The sequence below is a fragment of the Tremella mesenterica genome (genome assembly GCF_000271645.1).
Source record: "Tremella mesenterica DSM 1558 unplaced genomic scaffold TREMEscaffold_1, whole genome shotgun sequence".
NCBI classification, from domain to species: Eukaryota; Fungi; Basidiomycota; class Tremellomycetes; order Tremellales; family Tremellaceae; genus Tremella; species Tremella mesenterica.
This window is the reverse complement of record NW_006711225.1, coordinates 387,743-407,079: the sequence shown is the minus strand read 5'-3', so window position 1 is coordinate 407,079 and position 19,337 is coordinate 387,743. Positions and strand designations below refer to the sequence as shown.

At 46.7% G+C, this 19,337-nt stretch overlaps 8 protein-coding genes across 8 annotated transcripts; 4 read left to right on the top strand and 4 right to left on the bottom strand.

Annotated features, from left to right (window-relative positions):
• Positions 1-370: 370 nt before the first annotated feature.
• Positions 371-1,734, bottom strand: TREMEDRAFT_26073 (uncharacterized protein; the record flags this gene model as incomplete). The annotated part of the gene is made up of 5 exons (XM_007000647.1): positions 371-539; positions 675-904; positions 1,152-1,363; positions 1,434-1,511; positions 1,605-1,734. 5 exons carry the CDS (start codon positions 1,732-1,734, stop codon positions 371-373), a joined length of 819 nt encoding a protein of 272 aa, XP_007000709.1.
• A 270-nt stretch (positions 1,735-2,004) lies between these two features.
• On the top strand, positions 2,005-3,241 carry TREMEDRAFT_55792 (uncharacterized protein; the record flags this gene model as incomplete). Its single annotated transcript, XM_007000982.1, has 1 exon — positions 2,005-3,241. A coding segment is annotated over exon 1 (925 nt), but the record flags the coding sequence as incomplete, so codon positions are not given.
• Positions 3,242-3,254: 13 nt separating this feature from the next.
• TREMEDRAFT_66653 (uncharacterized protein) lies at positions 3,255-4,563 on the top strand (the record flags this gene model as incomplete). Its single annotated transcript, XM_007001796.1, has 3 exons — positions 3,255-3,816; positions 3,932-4,311; positions 4,378-4,563. The coding sequence occupies 3 exons, from the start codon at positions 3,255-3,257 to the stop codon at positions 4,561-4,563; spliced, it is 1,128 nt and encodes a 375-aa protein (XP_007001858.1).
• A 288-nt stretch (positions 4,564-4,851) lies between these two features.
• TREMEDRAFT_58126 (uncharacterized protein) lies at positions 4,852-6,086 on the bottom strand (the record flags this gene model as incomplete). Its single annotated transcript, XM_007001090.1, has 4 exons — positions 4,852-4,901; positions 4,979-5,132; positions 5,248-5,290; positions 5,368-6,086. 4 exons carry the CDS (start codon positions 6,084-6,086, stop codon positions 4,852-4,854), a joined length of 966 nt encoding a protein of 321 aa, XP_007001152.1.
• A 163-nt stretch (positions 6,087-6,249) lies between these two features.
• TREMEDRAFT_58125 (uncharacterized protein) lies at positions 6,250-7,494 on the bottom strand (the record flags this gene model as incomplete). Its single annotated transcript, XM_007001089.1, has 5 exons — positions 6,250-6,412; positions 6,484-6,612; positions 6,647-6,761; positions 6,807-7,157; positions 7,311-7,494. 5 exons carry the CDS (start codon positions 7,492-7,494, stop codon positions 6,250-6,252), a joined length of 942 nt encoding a protein of 313 aa, XP_007001151.1.
• A 3,096-nt stretch (positions 7,495-10,590) lies between these two features.
• On the top strand, positions 10,591-11,332 carry TREMEDRAFT_55789 (uncharacterized protein). Its single transcript, XM_007000981.1, has one exon. The coding sequence runs from the start codon at positions 10,696-10,698 to the stop codon at positions 10,990-10,992; it is 297 nt and encodes a 98-aa protein (XP_007001043.1). The 5' UTR covers positions 10,591-10,695; the 3' UTR covers positions 10,993-11,332.
• A 983-nt stretch (positions 11,333-12,315) lies between these two features.
• Positions 12,316-13,367, bottom strand: TREMEDRAFT_58124 (uncharacterized protein; the record flags this gene model as incomplete). The annotated part of the gene is made up of 7 exons (XM_007001088.1): positions 12,316-12,352; positions 12,402-12,613; positions 12,661-12,662; positions 12,770-12,813; positions 12,982-13,140; positions 13,182-13,240; positions 13,317-13,367. 7 exons carry the CDS (start codon positions 13,365-13,367, stop codon positions 12,316-12,318), a joined length of 564 nt encoding a protein of 187 aa, XP_007001150.1.
• Positions 13,368-15,650: 2,283 nt separating this feature from the next.
• TREMEDRAFT_58123 (uncharacterized protein) lies at positions 15,651-17,157 on the top strand (the record flags this gene model as incomplete). Its single annotated transcript, XM_007001087.1, has 5 exons — positions 15,651-15,665; positions 15,728-16,253; positions 16,274-16,392; positions 16,438-16,573; positions 16,649-17,157. 5 exons carry the CDS (start codon positions 15,651-15,653, stop codon positions 17,155-17,157), a joined length of 1,305 nt encoding a protein of 434 aa, XP_007001149.1.
• Between the last annotated feature and the right edge of the window lie 2,180 nt (positions 17,158-19,337).

The following is a 19,337-nucleotide window of genomic DNA, read 5'->3' as shown; positions in this document are numbered from 1 at the left end:
TTGGTGGTGATATTCGTATAAAAGTGTCATACAGATCTAATATGCAAGACAGAGTGATCAAATCTCACCAACACAACTTATACCCAGATCCCGGAATATTTTCACTTGACCATGATCAGCGTTAGCCGCGAAATATCTAGAGGTGCTGTTCTGGTTTTGATCGTCCATCCTATTCATAAGCTTTTCCAGATCATGACATTGCCACTCTCCCAGTCTCCTTCGATCCAGCAGGCGAACCCTCTCTTTTCTGGATCAGACAAACGAGGCGGATGAAATCGCCATGGCTAACGAATGTCAAGAAATCAATTGAGTGGACTAATGTTGAATAGTCCAGATGATCACATGACAATGATACAGGTGTATGGAGGAATTAAGAATGGAAAAAAAAAACATACCATTTACACGGAACAGCGTTTTTATCCAACAAAACTTTAACTGTAGCCCATGAAAACCTGACTGCACCTGTGTATCCAAATACCGGGTCAAGATTCTCTTTCAAAAAAGCTTGTGTACGAGGATCGGAAGGATACCCACTTCCCCTAGTGTTCATTACTCCCTTTCCATCTTCATTCTCGCTCTTCTGCATATTATCTATTTCTTTATCTTTGACCACCTCTTCAGGATTCGACAACGTCGTATCATGCGGACCAGTGGGAGGTTTTTCTCCATCAGACCAAGAAAATCCATTCTGGTTGAAAGAAAGTGATTCATGAGATTTAGATGTCTCCCAATCTAGCCAATTCTCAATATATCGATCTCGAGTCACTTTGGCGATTATACTGGCCGCACTGACGATTTTGAATAATGAATCGGCTTTGGGACATACTGTAAAGGATATAGTGGGGAATAGAGAAGATAGACGGGCTTGCCATTGAGGTGCTGGACCTAGAGCGTCGACGTAGCACTTATGTCAGCATTCGTCTTGGTCAGTGTTCGTCATTACGCCTGTCTCTAGATCCCATGTATGAACAACAGACTCTTGAGATGGAATATGACTCAAAGACTAGATGTGGGAGGAAGTGAGGTGATGGTGAGTACTAAGGCCTTCAGGCGTAGGTTAGTTCCTGTCTACAGAAAGCGAAGTACATATAAGATGGCAAAGGGTGAGAAAGAGTGGCGAGGAGACCAAAAGTAGAAGCGTTCAAATTCACCTCGGTCACTTTGATACCTCTATCAAGAGCAGCTTGAACCAATCCCACCGTCGCATCTTCAGCTTGTCGGTTCAGATTCACAGGTATCCGTCGAAGCATATTGGCTGATATAGCTTGTGGGGATAAAGTGGCGGAAGAGTAACATAATTCAGGATGATCTTCGAACTTGTCCCATAGATTTTGACGAGTCTCGGGTGATAATGCTTTTGAATCTTTTCATCAGTCCCGATCCTTGCCTAACATGGTTATGTGGTATGGGGACAAGAAGAAGAGGAGACATACCATCAAATCCCATTTCCTCCAGAGTAGATTTGAATTTGATAGGACATAAGGCAGCTGCGTACACCATAGGACCTATATCTCAGTAATATACAACAAGGAAAGCCAAATGAGGTTCACCTAATACAGCTGAGTGTCAGCTGGGACTTATAGACGCAGAGAAGGGGAACACACGTCCACGACCAGCTTCATCGATACCCATGATCCATTCTCCCTCGATGTCAGGTGGGAGGATGGAGTGATAAGTATATGAATCTATCAGAGGGGGTATGAATACGAGATTGACGGGGTCTGGTGGGTGCATGACGGTCAAAGTTAGTTGTGAATGATCGTGTCTCTTGACTTTTCTTCGACGCGTTCGAGTTTCTGATGGTGGAGGTCAAACCACGTGGTAAGAATGTGGCACCAATGTGGCATGTGGCACTTCCCGAATCGTTCGTTCAAAAGTTGAGATGGCTCATCGGTCGTCCCTTTCCGTCCAGCCATCCCGACCGGAATTCACAACAACGCACAATCGCTGGGACGTCGACCTTCTAATCCCTATTAGACTCTTCAGCTACCCTAAATCTTGAACAAAAAAAAAGCTTGACGGTGCTGCTACCCCTACGACTCGAAGCGTTACGCCAAACGTCATACTCTGACCATACCCCGGTCCGACCGATCTCCTTCTAATCTTCTCCTTCCTCGACCTCCACCGACTTTTGGAGTTTCTCTCATTTCAAGTCGTCTAGAAGACGAGGACCGACTTTCTTTCATCTTACGGCAGTTGACCTGCTTGGAGAGCTCAGGAAGTTCATCCATTCTCATACCTTCTTTTCTTTCGATCAAGCAGACAAACCCGACATGCTTCCGTTTTCTACCTTATCCCTTCTCCTCCTCACCCTCCTCTCTTCCACCTCGGCTGAGCAAAATGGCAGCAAGACTCCTCTTGGGAGACGTCAGCAGCCTCCGGTACCACACTCGTTAGAACATCGTGATGGAATCCAAAATCAGCAACTCCGAGAGTTGGAAGAACGATTGCTTCCTATCACAGCGACAACGACCGTGGAAATTGAAATGACAACCACTCGTACTATATGGGTTCAACCGACGGATCAGGTGGTATTAGGAGGAAGTGCAAGTACAAGTGCATTGATCTCCTTGACTACCTCTTCACAGAGCTCTTCATCAATCTTCTCTACCTCCTCTTCGGCATCTGGAGGATCATCATCATCTCCCTCACTTTTCTCCTCTTCGGTTGGGGTCGCTGAAGCATCGAGCTTCGTCTCTGCATCGCCCTCGACTTCTACAACTTCTCTCTCCTCATCATCCATCTCCTCTCTCGGAGTTGCAGAAGCGTCGAGCTCGGTCTCCGCTACCTCCTCCATCTCGACCCTCTCATCTTCTTCTTCACTTGTCCTCACTTCCGCTTCCTCTTTCCCCCTCAGCGCATCCTCTTCCAGCTACTCAAGCGATACCTCCTCCGCAACAACACCCCCCTACGAAACATCCTCAGCTTTATCGACAGCTTCGACGTCGAGCTCATACCCTTCTGCTTCTACAACACTCTCGGCACTAGGAATTTCGAGCTCCGCCAATGCGTCATCTAGCGCTATTTCATCTTCTCCTACTCCCTCTTCTTCTTCTTCCTCCTCCACCAACGAATCTCTCTCCGGGGACAGCTACCGTAGCTCTTCCTCTCATGCTTCCTCCCTCACTCGTTCATCTATTCACCTCACCTCGGTGACCCCTTCTTCCTCTCTTCCGGCGTCTACAACAGCCAGCCTGACCTCGTCCTCAACCGCTTCGGCCACTGCAACCCTCAGCCCTCTTCCAGATATTCTGATGAATGGCTATTATCCCGATTGGTCTGGAGGATACTTAGCTCCCGAGTCGATCGATTGGAGTAAATTTGACGTGGTCGATTTCGCTTTTGCTCTTCCCACTAGTTCTTTCGGACTCGAGTTCACTCAAGACGATTCATCCGATCTTCTTAGCAGACTTGTCACCGGTGCACACGCCAACGGCAAGAGAGTGAAACTTTCCATAGGAGGGTGGACCGGTTCCACCTATTTCTCAACAATCTGCGCTTCGGCGTCTAACCGTAGAACCTTCCTCTCCCACATTTTGGCGGCGTACAATGCGTACAACTTGGACGGAATCGATATTGATTGGGAATACCCGGGTACCTACGGTGCCAACGGTAACGCAGTCAGTAGCAGTGATTCGGCAAATTTTTTGACTTTCCTCACCGAGATGAGGGCCGCTCTTCCGGAGGGCGCTCTGATCTCACTAGCGACGCAAGTTTGGCCATTTGCCGGAAGCAATGGTAGTCCTATGTCAGATGTGAGCGGGTTTGCAGATGTTATCGATTGGATATTGGTCATGAACTATGATATTTGGGGATGTAAGTTTTCCTTGTTCTACTCGGACGTCCCACTCCCTACCCTCGCCCACAGGAGAAATGTGCACGGATCTGGGAACACAGACATCCATGTTGAGAGTTGGTGTTGATGAAGCAGCATCCAGTACCCCGGGCGCCAATGCACCCCTTTCCGACGCATGTGGAAACTCTTCTCAACCTCTTGCCAACGCCTACGCCGCTGTATCATCCTGGACCCAAGCCGGTATGCCAGCCAACAAGATAACCCTAGGAGTTCCAGCCTACGGATATCTACAAAAGTCAGAAGCGACCGGACTAAAAGATCGACGAAGTCAAATGGGTTTCGGGCGACCGGACAAGAAAGCTTCTCATGTGACTATCTATAACGACAACGGAGGTTCGACGGACGGGCAGGTCATGTTCGAATCTTTGATTTCTCAAGGAGCGTTAGCGCTCGATTCTGGGGAATATGTTGGTAGTGGAGGTTTTACGAGATACTGGGATTCATGTTCAAGTACGGTACGTCCCACCATCCTCTTTTCTCCCTCAAGACCTCCTTGATCAAAGTATAAAACTCATGAACAGCCTTGGCTCAAGTCAACAAAATCGGGTCAAATCATGACGTATGATGATCCTCAAAGTATGTCTCTCAAAGGTCAATTTGCAACTCAAGCAGGATTGAGGGGATGTAACGTCTTCTCCATGGACGGGGATTGGACGGGAAACGGATGGCCACTCACGGACGCCGTGCGCTCGGGTTTGGGGAAGTAAATGTAAGGGGAGTTGGTGATAAGCGGAATGGGGAAAGGTTGCATGCAAGACCGGCTGGGAATACAGACGGATGGGGTGGGGTACAGTATCAGGTGATTGGGAACATGGGATCAGGGTTATTTTATGCAGGAACCAGGGGAGTGAGTCATGATTTGCAGATGAACATTGATAGCTTGATAGGATAGCCGGTAGCTTTGCGAAAGGAGTTGTCCCACGAGGGATGATTTTTGTGATGGATAATTATCTTCCAACCTGCAAATAGGCACTCAAGATGCATGTCACTATAGCCTACAGGCCCTCACAGTCCCTCAGATACCAATCAGAGCCGCCCACTAAGTCTTGCTACAGACTACTAGTTAAATTATGGGATCGACTGAATCGGCTTGGCTTACTCAGACCGTCTATTCGGACTCACACCTGACGACCCAAGCTTGGGGAGCGAGCTCACTGAGGAGTTGTTGGAGGGGAGCTGGATGCGATGCCGCTGCGAATTGGACCAGCTGTGAGTTCTTGGCTGGATGGGTCGAATGTTGGTGATGCCTCATCAGTGATGATAATCCTTGGTATATCTGGTAATAAGCAACACATAGAAGGTTTCTTTTTCCTTGAGTCTCAAGCAAAGGGCAATTTACAGTCAGAGGGGTTGCCATCAAGCCAGCTTGGAAAGTGAGTAGGAGGACTCACCCATTGGGCACCCAGATTCCTCCAGATGCCCTGAACAAAGCCCCTGCCCCGTGTTGGAGTCAGTTGAGAGTATATCACTGCTCTCAGCCCGTGTTGTCAAAATCAAGAGGGAACACCTACACTTTGTCATTCTGTAACTGATTGGTTCTGGAGCCCCCCTGGGTTAGTTCAAGATACTCTTGCGCTGCCGCCTTGACTATCTGTGTGGCGGTTACTGAGTGACCATCTGTCAATTTGTCTTGGAGGATCTGCAAGGCTTTGGACTCTGGTGCGACTTTGGTAATGCAGAGTCTGCTGTGAGTGCTTAACCAAACAAATGTAAATGCCCGAATCCCGTCCAAGATCAAGTTGGCATCAGCTTTGGCCTGTTCTTTAGCCAAGTTTGTTGTTGACCTTATCTGGCTTTTGGTGCAGTCCCACTGGATAGACTCAGAGAGTCTTGTAGAAAGACATTGGTGCATTGCCTTGAGTCTGTGAAAGATATCCTTGAATTGTTCTACCTCAGACGTAGGAAGAATAAGTGGAAGCCCATCAGGATGATTTTTGCTGAAGGAGGCAGCAGCTTGGCACACAGTTTCATCTGACGCCAATTGCAGAGAATCTTTGAGCTGCTTGTGTTTCGAGAGCAGCTGGGCAAGATTGAATGCCATACCACATGCGTGGAATTGTCTTCTCTCAATTGAGGATTGGTCATCTTGGGAAGCTAAACACCTCCTCCTAAGTTCCTCCGCTTCACTCCACATCTGGCTGAAGGACTGAACAATGCCATTCTCGGGGGTGGTACATGCTTGAGATAATCCCTGAGCTGCACCTGGAAGCTGAAGCTGAAGCAATGACATGACAGAGAAGGAGAGCTGTTGGAAAATGGAAAGTTTATGATTCAGAGAGAAGTTGTGGTCAAGGAGATAGATATGGACAGAAACATAGTTTATGTATGTGGAAGGGGTTTGGAAACCGTGGGAAAAAGTGGTTGAATAGCGGAGATTCAAAGACGTATACTTGTCATCTCCTTTCAAGGAAAATTTCGAGTGCAATCTTCCATGAAAGGGCTGAAAAGTGGGCCAGACTTGCCTGGGGAGAGAATGTGAACATTGTTCTAGATCCGGCCGGACAGATCCTGGACCGTGCGTGAGATCTGGTCGTAAAAAGATCCGGGCTCCGGCTGCTGTTTTGTTAGTCTACGCTTTGTGTCAATGACCGGCGGTCTACAGGCTTGATACATGCTCTCTGGCTCACCAGATTGTGGCTTGTAACGCATAAGGATTACTGTCGGTTTCCGCATCTATAATAGGGTTCGTGATGAGAGAAGCAGAATCGTAGGAAGCAGCAGGGGGATTTTCCTGACGGGGAGAAGTGATGGCTGGGCTGTTCGTCGATGACGTATCATTCATTCACTGACGGCGTATTGTTCTTCGTTCGTGCTTCGTCCATTTTACGATACGTGTCTCTTAATGACTCCAGGGATCTTCGTACTTGTCCAATGTCATCCGAAAGTTCTGACAATGGTGTGGCAACTAAACATCAGCCAATCATCTCTGGTAGCTTGCTATCTGACTCACATTGCTCCTGGAGTTCCTCTCTGATGTCATCCTTGCTAGGTATTGCCCTTTGCTCAACTTGAAGATCGTGGATATCACCTCGAAGCTCCTCTGCAATGTCTTTGAGATCCGAGTTCTCCTGGCGGAGCCGACCAACCTCGTCGAGGAGATGATCAAGTTTCTGACTTAGAACGATGTTTGTCTCACGGAGATCTTTGACTTCATTTCGGAAGGCGCGGTTATCGTCTTGAATAGACTCTTGTCCCTCACGCAGTGCTTGCTGACCCTCGGAGAGAGTTCGGTTTTCTCCACGCAGCGCTTCAAGTCCCCGCAATGAATCGCGATGTTGGATGACCCTGTTTTCTTCTTGGGCTGAGAGTCAACATGTATCCAATAGCAGTCAAGCTCGCGCTTCTTCCTCCCAAGTACTCGGTGCCCAGCCGTGACCGAGAGCACAGCCGAAACGGTGTGGAGGGGCGTGGTGTGAAGCGGCGCGGTGTAAAGGGACTGAGAAAGTGGACTTACCCTCGAGGAACACCATGATCTGCTCTCCGCACTTCTGTCCCCCGCTCTCCACTCCTGAACGAGATAGCAGTCCTTGGCTTCGCCCAGACCCAGGACGGTAGGAGTCGACGACATGTCTCCCGGATACGCTTTCCAACAGACTGGGGGAGGGGTCAGGAGGTTGATAGACCGGGACACTAATCATCGAAGTTGTGGATGCGGGAATGTGAGGGATGGTAGCAGGGCGTGGACGGGGTTGAGAGGAGGGGGAAGCCCAGATCGAGCGGCGAGAGAGGAGCGTATTGTTCCTATGGATGGAGTCGGGAGGGAGGGCGTAGCTTGGGAAGAACGTGAAGCGCGCTGAGATGGTGGAGCAGGACGGGAAGGGAGAGCTCGCTGAGTAGGAGGAGGAGGCATATCGGAACCACGGGCTTGAGTGTACATGACTAGAGTGAAGGAAGAGATATGCACCCGGCTGCACGGTCGTAAAGGGATTGTGATTGACGATATAAGTTGATGAGAGGGAAAGAAAGTGATGAGAAGGGTGAGAAGGGGGTGACCGAAGGAGGACGTGGAACGGAGAGAAAGAGATAGAGAGAGCAGCGGGATGAAGAAAGAGAAAGAAGAGGAGGGAATCAACGATTTATATGTGGTGCGTGGGGTAGAAAGAAGGAGGCCCGTGTGCAGGTGACTTCATCCCCACTCCCCATGGAATCCGACGAGGGTCTGTGCATCCTCTCTTCTCACCCCTCACATTCCGACTGAGGTTCTCATTTTCACTAGCGTGGTGCAAAGTCGAAATGACGCAAAGATGAGGGGATGGAGATTGGCACAGAGCTGCAGACTGGAACAAATACCAGACAGAAAGATGGTAATATAGATACCACTATGTGAGCTAGACAGGTGAGATGACAAAAGGGAGCATGTAACGAGCAGCTCAAAATTTAGTTTGGAGAAGAGGAAAGTTTGGAAGAGATGACAGTAAGGGGGATTCCCTTTTGGAAGGAGAAAATGACATTACGAGGATTCTCGACTTGCTTCTGTCCCGTGTTCAGTGACATGAATGAAATAAACCCAAGAGGTGCTGATATCAGTTATTTACCCTCTTCAAGTTTTTCCTCAGGATTCAAGAACATGGGCCAATTGTTTCTCTAAAACTAAACGATGTAACAAGTAAAGTTTTGCTTAGGTTGATGGAAGTCGCAAGTGAAAAATCATCGGACATGAGGAGGAAGCATGGTGATTTGGAGAATGAGAATGAAGATACGATCTGAAGGGATATCAAAGACGAAGAAAAAAGCGGTGCAAGACAGGTAAGTTTCTTTTCTGTTACGAAACAACAGAGCTTTTGAGAACAAAATAAGTAAAATTTGAAAGCTTAAAAGAATTTGTTGATAATCTAGTCAAAATCTCATCATGTCTAACCTCTTCCCCTACAATTTTGATCTTTCATCATTTACCTAAACTCCCGCTTCAATCATTCAGATAAACTCCCGCTTGATCAACTCGACTATTTACTTGAAGTCCCGATTGAGGAATCCAATCTCTGTATTTATCAACCTGAAAATGAGAAGAATAATAACGAGGTCAGAGATGAAGAGCTTGACCATGTTGTCCCCATCGGACGATCATCAGTCATTCGATATCTACACCCGTCCCACATCCCACGTGAATCTTCAAAGACAGCTCCACCCCCACCGTCATGTTGCCGGGGGGGAAAAAGGTCCACGATCCAAAGTCATGCAGAATCCGACCCATACCTGTCAACAGTCGAGAGTGGACGTTTTGGATTTGCCCCAACGGCATCATCATCATCATCATCATCATCATCATCATCATCATCATCATCTGATCCAATTTCGAAATCCACCCAACGTCCAAGATCGATCACCATCCTGAGATGACGTGGGGAGAAGAATGTCATATTTCCTTTTCGATAGAATTGTGATGGGAGATTGAAAAATGTTTTCGTCCTATCTCTGGACTTGTGGAAAAGATTCAAGAAAGATTAACAAGTGTGAGTAAGTTACTCTAGCAGTATGGTAGGGGGGAGAAGGGGAAAATCATGTTGGAATTCTTTTCCGCGTGTGTATATGCATATATATATATCATGCTGAATCAGCAGTCAAAGCGACTGACTGATCCCTCCGAGACTGAGTATGAGTGTTTACATCAGTGATCGTTGTAAGGGAATGATCATTTGGTTGACTTGGTGCATTGATGTCGGTGTGGAAAAGAGGAAGAGGACATGATTAATACAGTGGTAATGAGTCTCCTCGTGAAATTACATGTACGTTTCTGATCGTCAGCTATTTAAACAAAAGCTATCTATCCTCTTTCAGTGTATCTGCCTGATAAGTATCTATCACCATTCAGTGTATCTGTCAGGTAAATCTCTATATTCCTGTCGTGTAATTTGCTGGGGTTTGACAAAAGGGCTGAGAATACATATCTAAAAATTGCCGTCCCGGATCCCGACAGTTTGTCACATGATTCCTTTCAAGTACTTGAAAAATCAAGACAGGCCTACTTGGAGGGATCTTGTCACTTGGCTTGTAGGATACTGTCACTCAGTCCTGAAATATCCTGTCAGTCAGATTGTCATGTCTCAATGTATGAATGAGCAGAAGACTTGTATTTAGTGGGAATTTTGCTTTTGCGTGGGGTTGTTTGTGTGGTCTGAAATGAGGGTTGACAGCCACATGAATTGATTGATCCTCGCAAGGTGTTCATTGAAACCGATACGTTGAGGGTGGGGATGAGTGTATCAGGGATCTACAAGTAAGCCCGAGGGAGGTCCGATTACGTCTTGAATATTATAGTCGAGTTGTCGATGGTGATAACTTGTGACATGATGGAGAAAGAGACTTTTGTCGAGAAAGTTAGAATGAGACAAGGATCAAACGACCTTTGCTGGTTAGACATATATATTCAGAGGTTTCAGTTGGACGGATTCATTCTATGATGACTATAAATATGATGGCCTGAAAATAGAACACAAAATAAAAAAAGTTTTACTTACATGGGGTCCTCTGGTAAAGGTGATCGATCATTCCTCACCATCTATGAATGATCCTCTACATTGTTTCTTGCGAGTGAGAAATCTCACAAGGAAAGATGTACAGTATGATACTTGAAGATGGATTTTGTAACATGATCGAGTATATGATGATGGCGTGATTATCAGTGTTAATTTTCAGAATGGAATTATATGACAGGAGATTTTAACTTGATCAATGTCCATACATAAGTAACACTACATTCATTTCCGAATATACTATCATGATGTAATAAACAATCAGTAATTTCACACTGATAAAATCATGAAGATCAGACTCACTCAAGATTATCCGATCAAATCCATGAAGAATCATTAGATCAGAGACCTATGAGTGACGATGACCAAATGTCACACTTAGGAGACAATACAAATCGATCGATAGAGTTTGGTAGAAATTCAAGTCAGGCGGGTTGGTGTGAGTGTGGGATATGCCTATCGGATATCGATTCATTCGGGGCGGAACAATGTATGGGTGTAAGCAACATTAACCTCCTCGTGTTTTGGTCCAGAGCAGAGTCCTCCAATCATGTGACAATGGTTTGGAGTATACGTGGATTGTTGTTGGGTGATGGGATAGTCTTTACAATGGACCAAGGGAAAGAATATGAAAGAGGGAGGTTGTGTACGATAGGGCAGTACTGACAAGCGTTTCTTTTCTTTTTTGGCGTTTTTTGAGTGCGAACCCACCCCTAAAACTTTCATTCACAGAGGAACATGTTGATGATATTCAACAAGGAGAGAGAGGGGAAAACGGACAGGGTTTACGGGGTGGAACAATGCTTCATCGAATTGGTCTTGATGATTGACATGAGTTGTAATCACATCGACATGGGTTGTAATCACCAGTTCTAGAAAGTACCGTCTTGACGTATGATCCGTGATAGAGAGTATATCTTTCAGATAGTTATTGATGGTGGAGGGTGAGATGAGGTGTTTAGTTTGATAAGGAGTCGAAATCTTTTGATCAGTGTTGGGTTGTGACATGAGAGAAGACATAGTAAAGCATCAAGTATGAAGAACTATCCGGTCTTGGATCGTGGACCATGAAGACTCACTTGTAAATATCACATCAAGTACTCCATTGATCTCACTCCAGTGTTGGCCAACTTATCCCTGGTCTGCAGCATAGAATAAAACCAGTGGAAATCATGTCATGTCGATAGACTTGCAGATTGAATTTTGAAGATCGGTGTGTCACAATCGTCGTTTCTTCTTCTCTACTGACCGACGGTCGACAAACCTCGGCTAACTACGTCGTAGTGGGGCGTCGATGTCTCACTAGGTCAGGGTACTCGTCGAGGAGCTACGGCTAACTTTGCCGTAGTGATACGTCGAGTGGTAAATGATAAGATGATCGTCGATGAACTGCGGCTAACTTCGCCGTAGTGCGTCGAACTGCTCGGTGGTAGCTCTCCCTAACTTGACGGTTGTAGCCACTGAATATATCTCTCGCTACTGACAACAATCAAGGATCGCTGAAGAAGTTCAGCGATCTGTAAACTATCTATACTGCTCCTCTCTTCTCATAGAACGTCCCTTAACTCTCGCACTGCCCCACGCTCAGTCCTCTTCGTTCAACTTCGCGGTACCTCGCCATATCCCCGATGCCCTACTCCGCTCACTTCGACTAACTTCACCTAACTTCCCCTGTTCTGCTCTCCCTCGGTTCCCTTCCCCTAACTTCACCGTAGTTCTCCGCTAAGGCGGGGTTATCGTGACAAATACCCTCTTGGTTCTCGTAACTTCGCCGTAGTCGGTCTCAGTGGTTCGGGTGGTAGTTGGTGATGGTGAAAGGAGGGTCGGTGATGGTGGTTGTCAGGGATGTTACGATGTGGTTCGTGACACGGTGATTGATTTGAGAGCCTTAAACTTTCAATTGATTACCTTACCTCTTTCTGCTGTCAGCTTATATCTTGGAACTATATCTCAACTTTTTCAACCACCAAAGTTGAGAGATGCCAGAGATTAGAGTACGGTCGGTGTAGGTGACAACAATGCGCGCCTGCATGGAAGTGGAAGCTTGACGTACCAAAGTGCATCAATGGACTTACCACAATGGACGATTAGATTCTTCCAAATAACATCCTAGATGGGCGATGAATGTGTTGTGCATCAAGTAATTTGGAAATGCTTGTAAAGGGAAATACACTCTGTAGGGAGTACCCCACCACCGGGGATGATGACATCTCTCAAAGAGCCCGAAATCGTCGTCATTACCAATTTGCCAACCGTATATCCCTGCGAACGATATTTTTACTACCGGCTGTGAGTCAGCATGAGATACTGTAGATCTCATATGATGGGACTCACCCCTATGTGCAGCATTCACGGAAACAATGACATCAAACAATTCGGCAATCAGATATCCTACAAGGGTCGACGTCAGCATTCCCTCATACTAGCAAGCTCAATCACTCACCCATGTGCACCCCGGCCTGTTGTTTGATTGTCGTGGCGAGGCGCCTGTTGTTCACTTTATATAGACTTCGCGACGGGGACTTGCGGGTGTGAGTAGTTAAATGATATCCTGAGAGAATACACATGCCCTTGTCTTATGTACCGAGGGGGAGGGAAGAGGAGAGGAATGAGGAAGAAGAAGAAGAAGAAGAAGAAGAAGAAGAAGAAACTCACTCAAGACAAAACGAGGGAAGACCATCTCTTGCCCCTCCAGAAGTCACCTCACAGGTGCTAGGTGCACGTACACCAGAGGGTCCGCGTTCTCCGGCCGTTACAACATCGTCCCTCCGTGCTCCAGTGGGCGAGTGAGTGCAACCATGAAGCCGACTAAATCTGAGGCGTGCTCAACGAGTCGCATCCCACCCTATGCTGACCCATACAACCAGAGGTGAAGAGAAGCGAAGTCTTTGATGAAAATTCCCAACAAAGGACACTTGTGGTCTCTGTGCGAGTATCACATTCACTTGGTGAGAGTGAATAGGTGGGATGCTTCAACACTCAAAGCTCACGTGAGCGTCAGAGAAACCATCACACTTATGTGGCCTACTCAATTCATCCATTATATCGGGTATGTTGTCAGGACGAACAATCTGGAGGTCAGTCCCGTTTGGGGATATGTACGGCAAGAGAAGTGTCTAAGCTGAGTCAGGGTATGTGAGAGGAGACATTTTGACAAAATGTATATGTAGCACGGAGAGTGGAGGGAGGAAGGGGAGAAGAGAGGAGCCGGGGGAGGGAAGAACGTATGGACGGTTGCATGATCGCAAGAACATGGTGATGAGCCGTTTGAATTAGAGCAGAGTGCAAAAGGAAAGAGGGGAGACTGAGATGGGAAATTTCCTTGACCCAAAACAAAAAGTGATAGGAAAAACTCACCAAAGTCCATGGACCTACACAAATTGTGTGGGAAGATCATTGGAAACATGAGGCAGAGACCAGACTTCTTATGCGCTTTTGGTCAGTCCATGTAACTCTCTCCGTATGTGATCAAAGGGGCTCTAGATCTTTTCAGTTCACTTACTTTCTTGGTAGAGAAGCAATGTGACTCTGGTAGATGGACATCGTCACTTCAAATGTCTTTTACGATACCGTACAATTTCTGGGATGTTTGTTCGAGCCGGGGTCAATAGAATAAAGTTTATCAATCATAAGGTGGCGGAGACAAGGCAAAAAGCGGGTAACTCTGTCTGAGTGGACATGACAGAACGCGGGGATAGAATGTAGGAAGTGATATCCCATTGCTATGTGATGGAGCCAGAAGGTGGGTGACACGAGAGTTTGGTGTGAGGAAGAAATGAGCTTGTACATGATGTTTTCAAGTGAGACATCGCTCCTGAGAATAACGGAGAAAGTGAAAAGCAGGTGACCGTGGGAAGTAAGATACATGAAGTACCCACATCTGAAATTTCCTTGTTGTCTTTAGTAGCCTGTATCACATAAGATTTCAATTCCATCATATCCGTTTCATCTGCTCTATCTTTTCCTTTGTACAGATCTGTTCCAGATGATGACTTTATCATTGCGTCTTCCGATTGGATGGGACTCTTCGAATGATTTTCGCTTGTAATCGACCGATCTGATTGGTATTGATATTTTATTGCAAGAACGGAATGATGCAATGGTCTTATACTCTCAACAGAAGGATCGACTCGTTTCATCTCTATGATCAGTTTTGAGCCTCTTGTTGTATGAGAGAGTATCGTCGTCATGATGCGGCAGAAAGAGAATAGGAAGGAAGAGGGAAATATGGTGAATAGTTACAGCAGCGCAAACAATTTTCAAGTGGCAGGGTCAGCGAAACAAGTAATGACTCAGAAGATCAAGTGTCGGGGGTGAGGAGGACGAGCAGGAAGACCAGACATCAAAACAACAGGATGAGCGGCAGAGGAAGCAGTCGTACAATCAAGCAGGAACATAGTCAGAAGAGCAAGTGGCAGAATGGATTAGAAAATAACGAGTAGCAATGCAAGGATAAAAAGACAAAGAGCACCATACTTGACTTACCGGATTGTTTCTCCATATATCTAATTGCCTCAGTGACCAGCCTCTTGCAACAATCCATTCAATCGAGAAAGAATCACATGTTTCCCAGCCAGAGTGATGCACCCCCCTCCAGAATTGTAACGGTACTGGAAACACGACGACTAGGTCGCAGGTTGGGTCGAACTCGATGGAGGTCTCGTGGAAGTCTAGGGGCTCTGGTGCTAATGGATCGTGTCTCCTCTGCAATCGATGTAGCCAAAGAATGATATTGAAGAATCAGCAAAGTTGGTACTTTGCTGATTGTACTATATACTGTCTACAGGTATCCGTCTCCTCTTCTCAGTCCTACTGCAAGCGTCCATGTACATACTCGGACAGGTGAAAAACCGCTTTGAGCAAACCCAGTGGGGAAAATCTCGAAAGGGGAAAACCCGTCCCTACCTACTGCAGCACTGCCTCCAACTCCCGCTTTCCTCTGTCCTAATCCGTCGAACTCGATAGAGTTCCCTCGATTCGTTGTTACCCCGTAACAAGTTTCCCCCCCTGTCTCAAGGATCCTCGCCGAGGATCCTGAACCCTGTAACCAGGTGATGCACATGGATTGTTCTTAGACACCTTTGGTGCGCCCTGACATCATACCCACGCTAGTGTGATGGTTGCCATGAAAACGCGTCACCCGCACGGACCTCCAATGTGATCGAGAAATTACTGACCAAGTTACCTCCCCGTCTTCTTTCTCTTCTTTCCTCCTCATTCTCTCTTTACCTCTTGTTTGTCATTCTTTTTACTCATCTATCATTATCCATCCATATCTTACTCATATCTTAGAGCATCCTTCCAACTCTGACCTGTCTGTGAGCATGTCTAAGCGTACTGTAAGCAATTCTCTTCGAATTCGATGCACTTCCTCCTGTTTATCACTGGCTGACGAGATTAGTTGTCCTCGTCTATCTCTTCTCGTCAAACTCGGGCCTCTACTGTGGCCATTCTCCCCGACGTCGATCCCGAACTTCTCATGCGTCAAACGAAAAGAATGAGAATTACTTCCCAAGCGCCAGTTCCCTCTCAAACTCCATTGGTTGACGCTTCTCGAAGGGCTCTCGACACCATTAAGGATCGATATCAATCCGGCCCTTCTCGCGACCAACAATCGTCTCTTCTCGATGACGAGGTCATCGAGCAATATATCGACTTCGAAGCGGGGGCAGGGCCATCTACCACTGGTGAGAACCCATCTCCTGCGAAATCTGTCGAGTCCGAACACGGTACCATCGTTGAAAATCAAAATTCTCCTGGTAATAAGTCCCCTGTGCCACCTTCTGATTCCGAGGGGCTTGTCGAGGTTCCCCATGAACTCGAAACCATTTTTCACGCCCCTCGCAAGGTTCCGGTCAATGATGAACTTGCTAAGGCTCTGGATGCTCGAAAAGACTCAGAAATTGGTGAGATTTCTACAGAATTCTGTGCGTTTCTGACTCGTCAGCTACCCTCTGGGCCCGCCTTTCTTTCTCCTCTGTTCGTCACGCTCTGAAGGATGAAGCCCTCGATCGCTTTCGCGAGACTGGGGCCATCAAGCCCACTGTCAAGTGGTTTGGTAACGCCGTGAGCTTTTTTCTCCTTCGTATTCCACCGAATTCTAACTGTTAGCTTGATCGCTTGGCCCAAGGTTGGCGACTTCGTAACAAGAATGGCGCTGTTGTCCGTCTCGAGGGTGAGCTTTGCTCCGATTGCCAGCGTCGTCTCGATGGTGGAGAAGATTTTCGTGTAGGTTGTATCGGTCCTCGTGAGTCTTCCTACTCTTCCTGTTCGATATTGATGCAACTTAGTTGGTGGTGTTTGTGGAGAGTGCTCCGCGAAGGGAACTTCAAAGTGTTCGGTGAAAACCAACAATCCCGAGTCCAAATTTCGCGAGGTATCTATCTTCTTCCTTCGAACTTGGTCGATGTTGATGTAAAGGGTATTACTGTCGGAGCCCAGACTGTTACTTCCAAGGTTACCTTCGTCCTGGAGCACGAACTCTGTGCTGTCTCGGCCCGATATCGATCCCTTTCCTCCCAGGATCAATCCTCTTCTCTCACCCAACTCTCCGCTTACATTCACCTCTTTTCCTCTCTCCTTCTTCCTCTTCCCCCAGTACATCTGGGCCTCTACAAATCTCTTCATCTCATTCCTTCCAACTACACCCCTCCCTCTCCTTCTGAAACCTTGGATCATCTCACCTCTGCTGCTGATCCAACCGGATTGACTTCTTCTCAACCAGTCGCCGGTCCCTCCTCTTCTCCCCATACTCCTCTCCCCCGCAATGTCATTCGTATTCCCGCCTCGGTCCGTCGTCCCCGAGCCAATTCTACCACCTCCAACTTCTAGTGTATTTTATATCTCTCTATACGTAGCCATATTTCCTGTGTATGTATTTATTTCCCAATAAATTCCGTTGATTTTGATCGAATTCTCACTTTCTTCTGGGATCTTTTTTCCTCTTTTCCAGAAATTCACCAAAAACGGCCAACTCTTCTACATTTTCTCGTGGTTCCCAGTCATAGGCCGCATTCCCTGTGTATCCTAACCATTTTACCTTGAATTCCTCCTTTCCTCGTCGAATTCTACTGTCCACAATTGCTTCCACATGGAATTCCTCCTGGCCGTTTATTACTACAGGTGGTGGGGGTTGTATCTGTCGACCTGGTATCATGTCTCTAGGATATGGTTCCAACAACGTGACATTGAAGACATTGTGCACTCTCATTGATGGAGGTAGATCTAATTCGAAAGCATTTTTCCCCACTCTCCTTATGATCTTGAAGGGGCCAACGTATTTTGCTTCTAATTTTCGACTGGGTCTTTCCGTCGTAAGATACTTCGTACTCAGTAGTACCTGTTCTCCCTCTCTGAATTCTTCTGGTACACTCTTGTGTCTCCTGTTGTAGTATTCGGCACTAATCTCATTAGCCATCCTGACCTGTTCTTGAACAGCCGCATGTAACTCTCCCATATCCCTCCATTTCCTCTCCAACTTGTTTGACTTTGATCGAATATCGTGCGAATGGATGTCGTAGTGTGGCACATAGCCGTAACAGGCTTCAAAGGGACACAGACCGTGGCTACTATGTGGCGAACAGTTATAAGCGAACTCAGCAATTGGTAGAAGTTGATCCCAATTGTCCATGTTGTAGTTTACATACATTCCGAGCAGGATTTCCATCTGTTGATTTACTCGCTCAGTTTGTCCATCTGTTTGAGGGTGATACGCAGTCGAGTATAAGTTCTTTATTCCCAAGAACTGACATATTTCCTTCCAAATTTCCGCCGTAAACTGAGTTCCCCTATCTGACACAATTGTTCGAGGTACTCCATGTTTTGAAAAGATCTCCTTGATGTAGATGTCGGCCACTTTGTTCGCTGTTAGTCCAGTTGTACATGGAATAAATCTAGCCATCTTGGTTAGTCGATCGACTATCACCAGTATCGCGTCGAACTCGGTCGATTTTGGTAGGGGTCCCACCATATCCATAGAGATATCTGTCCAGGGCAGTGTGGGTACTGGTAAAGAGACCAGATGTCCATACGGCTGGTGTCGATGAGTCTTGTGTCGGTTACAGATCTCGCATCCTTTTACGTATTTGGCAATATATTCGTCCAAATGTGGCCAGTAATAGTCCTCTTTGACCATGGTGATAGTTTTGTCTCTTCCTGGATGACCCACTAGCATCGAATCGTGTCTTGCTTTCATTACTTCTAATCTTGCCTGTCCCTCTGGTATGACTACTCTGTTTTTGTATAAGAGTAATCCGCTCTGTGTCCATGATACTATTGGTGTCTCGCTGCTAGCCTGTGTCTTCTGTGTGTCCTGTGTGTTCTGGGTGCTCTGTGTGCTCTGTGAGCTATGTGTCTGTGTCATCTGTAGTCCTAGTTGTCGTATGTTTGCTATGTCTTCTGAGTCTTTCAGTCCGTTCTTGATGAGTCCGAATAATGAGTCTTCCCGGATTGCTCCTCTTACTATGTGTCTTGGTCCTTTGTGTTCTGAGTCCATTGAATTCGATCCAATTTGTTCGTGTGTCGGTAGCAATTGTAGCCAGTTGCCTTTGTTAAGATTCGGGTCCTTGCTACTCCCTCTTCCCGGATGATAATCTCCTCGTCTCGTCAGAGCATCTGCTCCCCCATTTTTGCTCCCTGGTCGATAAGTGATCTCTATGTTGAAGTCTCCCAATATTTCCAACCATCTCATCTGCCTTCGATTTAGTTGTCGTTTGCTTTGGAAGTATTCTAGGTTCTTGTGATCGGTAATGACCTTTATAACATCACTACTGTTAGCCAAGTAGGGTCTCCAGGCGACCAAGCAATCCACGATGGCTAATAATTCTTTCTCTCCCACCGTGTAGTTTAGCTCACAGGGCGTCATTGCTCGAGACCAGTACGCTACTGGGTGAAGTTCGGTGGTTCCTTTTATTGATGGGTGAGGAAATCTCTGAGACGCTATCGCACCTATCGCGCAATCGGATCCATCGGTTTCAATCCAAGTCGGTCGGGTTCTATCAAAATGTCGAAGT

Coding starts and splice junctions, on each gene's coding strand:
- TREMEDRAFT_55789 (XM_007000981.1), top strand. CDS start 10,696: ATGTCACACTTAGGAGACAATACAAATCGATCGATAGAGTTTGGTAGA.